The 2507-nt window shown below is 60.0% G+C and overlaps 1 protein-coding gene across 1 annotated transcript; it reads left to right on the top strand.

Annotated features, from left to right (window-relative positions):
* The first annotated feature begins 1289 nt into the window (after positions 1–1289).
* LOC149318299 (transcription factor SOX-14-like) lies at positions 1290–2042 on the top strand. Its single transcript, XM_089507781.1, has one exon. It carries the CDS (start codon positions 1290–1292, stop codon positions 2040–2042), a length of 753 nt encoding a protein of 250 aa, XP_089363907.1.
* Positions 2043–2507: the final 465 nt, after the last annotated feature.

Below are 2507 nucleotides of genomic sequence, written 5' to 3'. Positions count from 1 at the left end.
GGAACAGGCGGGGAAAGGAGGAGGAGGAGGAGGAGGAGGAGGAGGAGGGAGGGTGTTTAAAGCCGATCTTTAAAGAGGAAGGAAACAACAAAAGCCCTGACAGGAAGAGAGAGAAAGGGAGATTTTGAAAGCGGAGGCAAAGAAAAAGAAAAATCGACATCACACACACACAGTCGCACACACAGACGAAGTGGGGCCGAACTCTCCTTCCTTCCCACACTCTCATTTGGAGAAAAGAGACCCAAGTCTAGGAAAGCCCATAGAGGCCAACTTCGTTCTTTCAGAGGGTTCCAAGGATGTGAGCAGAGCTCTCTCCATTCTCATTTTCCAGACTAAACAAACAAACAAACAAACACACTGTAGAAATCATTCCGTTTCAGAACTGGCTCAGTGCTAGGGGATCCTGGGAATGGTAGTTTATGATGTACCTGGAGCTCTCTTGTCAAAGAAGGCTCCATGTCTCGACAGTTCTCAGACTTCCCGAGCATCGAGCCAAGGCAAGTTCGAGCGGCCTCGACGCGGATGGTGCTGCCGGGTGTGTTTTGGAGCTATGTGTCTTTGAATTCTGTCAGTGGGTCATCCACTCCTTTCAGCTACTGGGACTTCGGGGCTCTCCTTGCCCACCCGAGTCGGGGTCTTAGTGTAATGCATCTGAGGAAGTAGGCTGAAGCCTAGGGAAGCTCAGGCTGCCAACTTCTTTCTTTCAGTCAGTCACTCTACGAGATCTCTCTATGGACTGATTCTAGAGTACTGCTATATCTTTGACATTAACCCCCAATAAGCTGCGATATCCCAGAGCCTGGAGCCACAGCCCTTCAAGTGGGCTCAACCCGGATCATTTCCGCCGTGCGGATGCCCTATCCCAAACAAGGGGGGCGTGGGGATTGGCTTGCCGTCCAACAAAAGCGCTCCCTTGCATCCCTCCCCTTTCGCTTCTCCGCTCCCTCCCTCCTCCTCCTCCTTCCCTCCTTCCCTTCCTCCCTCTCTTCCCTTCCTCGGTCTGTGATTGGGCGACGGGGGTCCCGGGGAGGGAACGCCTTGCGCCTCTCCGCCAGCTCGCTGGCTCCTCCGTCCCAAAGAGCCTCGCCTCGGACCTGGCCTGCGTCAGGGCTCCCAAACTCCGCGCAGCCCGGCCCGTCGAAGGAGAGCCAGCCAGCGAGCGAACGAGCGAGAGAGCCAGGTCCCTCCGTCGGGTCTCGGTCTGGGGGGCGGCCCTGGCATGATCAGCTGAGCCGGGGCCTGGGAGGCAGGAGGCGGCCGTCGGGCGGGGGGCGCCGCGTGGGGGCACCATGTCCAAGCCCTCGGACCACATCAAGCGCCCGATGAATGCCTTCATGGTGTGGTCCCGGGGCCAGCGTCGGAAGATGGCCCAGGAGAACCCCAAGATGCACAACTCGGAGATCAGCAAGCGCCTCGGGGCGGAGTGGAAGCTGCTCTCGGAGGCCGAGAAGCGGCCCTACATCGACGAGGCCAAGCGGCTCCGCGCGCAGCACATGAAGGAGCACCCCGACTACAAGTACCGGCCCCGCCGCAAGCCCAAGAACCTGCTCAAGAAGGACAGGTACGTCTTCCCCTTGCCTTACCTGGGCGACCCCGATCCCCTCAAGGCGGCCGGGCTCCCCGTGGGCTCCGTCGGCTCGGCCGCGGACTCCCTGCTGGGCTCGGCCGAGAAGGCCCGCGCCGCCGCCTTCCTGCCGCCGACCTCGACGCCCTACTCGCTGCTGGACCCCGGGCAGTTCAGCTCCAGCGCCCTGCAGAAGATGACCGAGGTGGGGCCCCACGCCTTGGCCGCCGCCGCCGGCTCCCTGCCCTACGCCTCCAGCCTGGGCTACCAGAACGGGGCCTTCGGGGCCCTGGGCTGCCCCAGCCAGCACACCCACACCCACCCCTCGCCCACCAACCCCGGCTACGTCGTGCCCTGTAACTGTACCGCCTGGTCGGCCGCCTCCAGTTTGCAGCCGCCCGTGGCCTACATCCTCTTCCCGGGCATGACCAAGACTGGCCTCGACCCCTACGCCTCGGCCCACGCCGCCGCCATGTAACGGGCAACAACGCCAGCAGCAACGGCAGCAGCAACCGCAGCAACAACAACAGACCGACCCCCCTGAACCCTCTGACAGACCCCCAGCCACACAGGAGCCAAGCCTGGCCAGCCACTGGGCAACTGGAGTGGCAAGCCCGGCCTTGGAAGGGCATCTAGCCAGGCTCCAGAAAACAGACAGAGATATTTTAAGGGGGGGGGGGGGACAACACACACACACACACACACACACACACACACACACACACTAAAGGAAAGCCACCTGACTAATGCCCTGGGGACCTGGTTTTCACCTCGGGAAAGACTGCTTCAGACTCTCATGCCTTGATCTTATTTATTTATATATTTTTGTTTCGTAAAGGGCGGGATGTGGGGGGGGGGGGGGACTGAGACTTTGTAATTTAACCCAAAACAAAAACCTATTCACAAAAACCTATTCACACACAAAAGGTGTTTTTCTTCCCCC

The sequence above is a fragment of the Sceloporus occidentalis genome, unplaced genomic scaffold, assembly GCF_023333645.1.
Source record: "Sceloporus occidentalis isolate IW3139 unplaced genomic scaffold, rSceOcc1.0.p SCAF_2, whole genome shotgun sequence".
Classification (NCBI taxonomy): domain Eukaryota; kingdom Metazoa; phylum Chordata; class Lepidosauria; order Squamata; family Phrynosomatidae; genus Sceloporus; species Sceloporus occidentalis.
This window is presented reverse-complemented; position numbering and strand designations above follow the sequence as displayed.

Bases quoted from the DNA above. Each gene is read 5' to 3' on its own strand.
- LOC149318299 (XM_089507781.1), top strand. From the start codon at position 1,290: ATGTCCAAGCCCTCGGACCACATCAAGCGCCCGATGAATGCCTTCATG.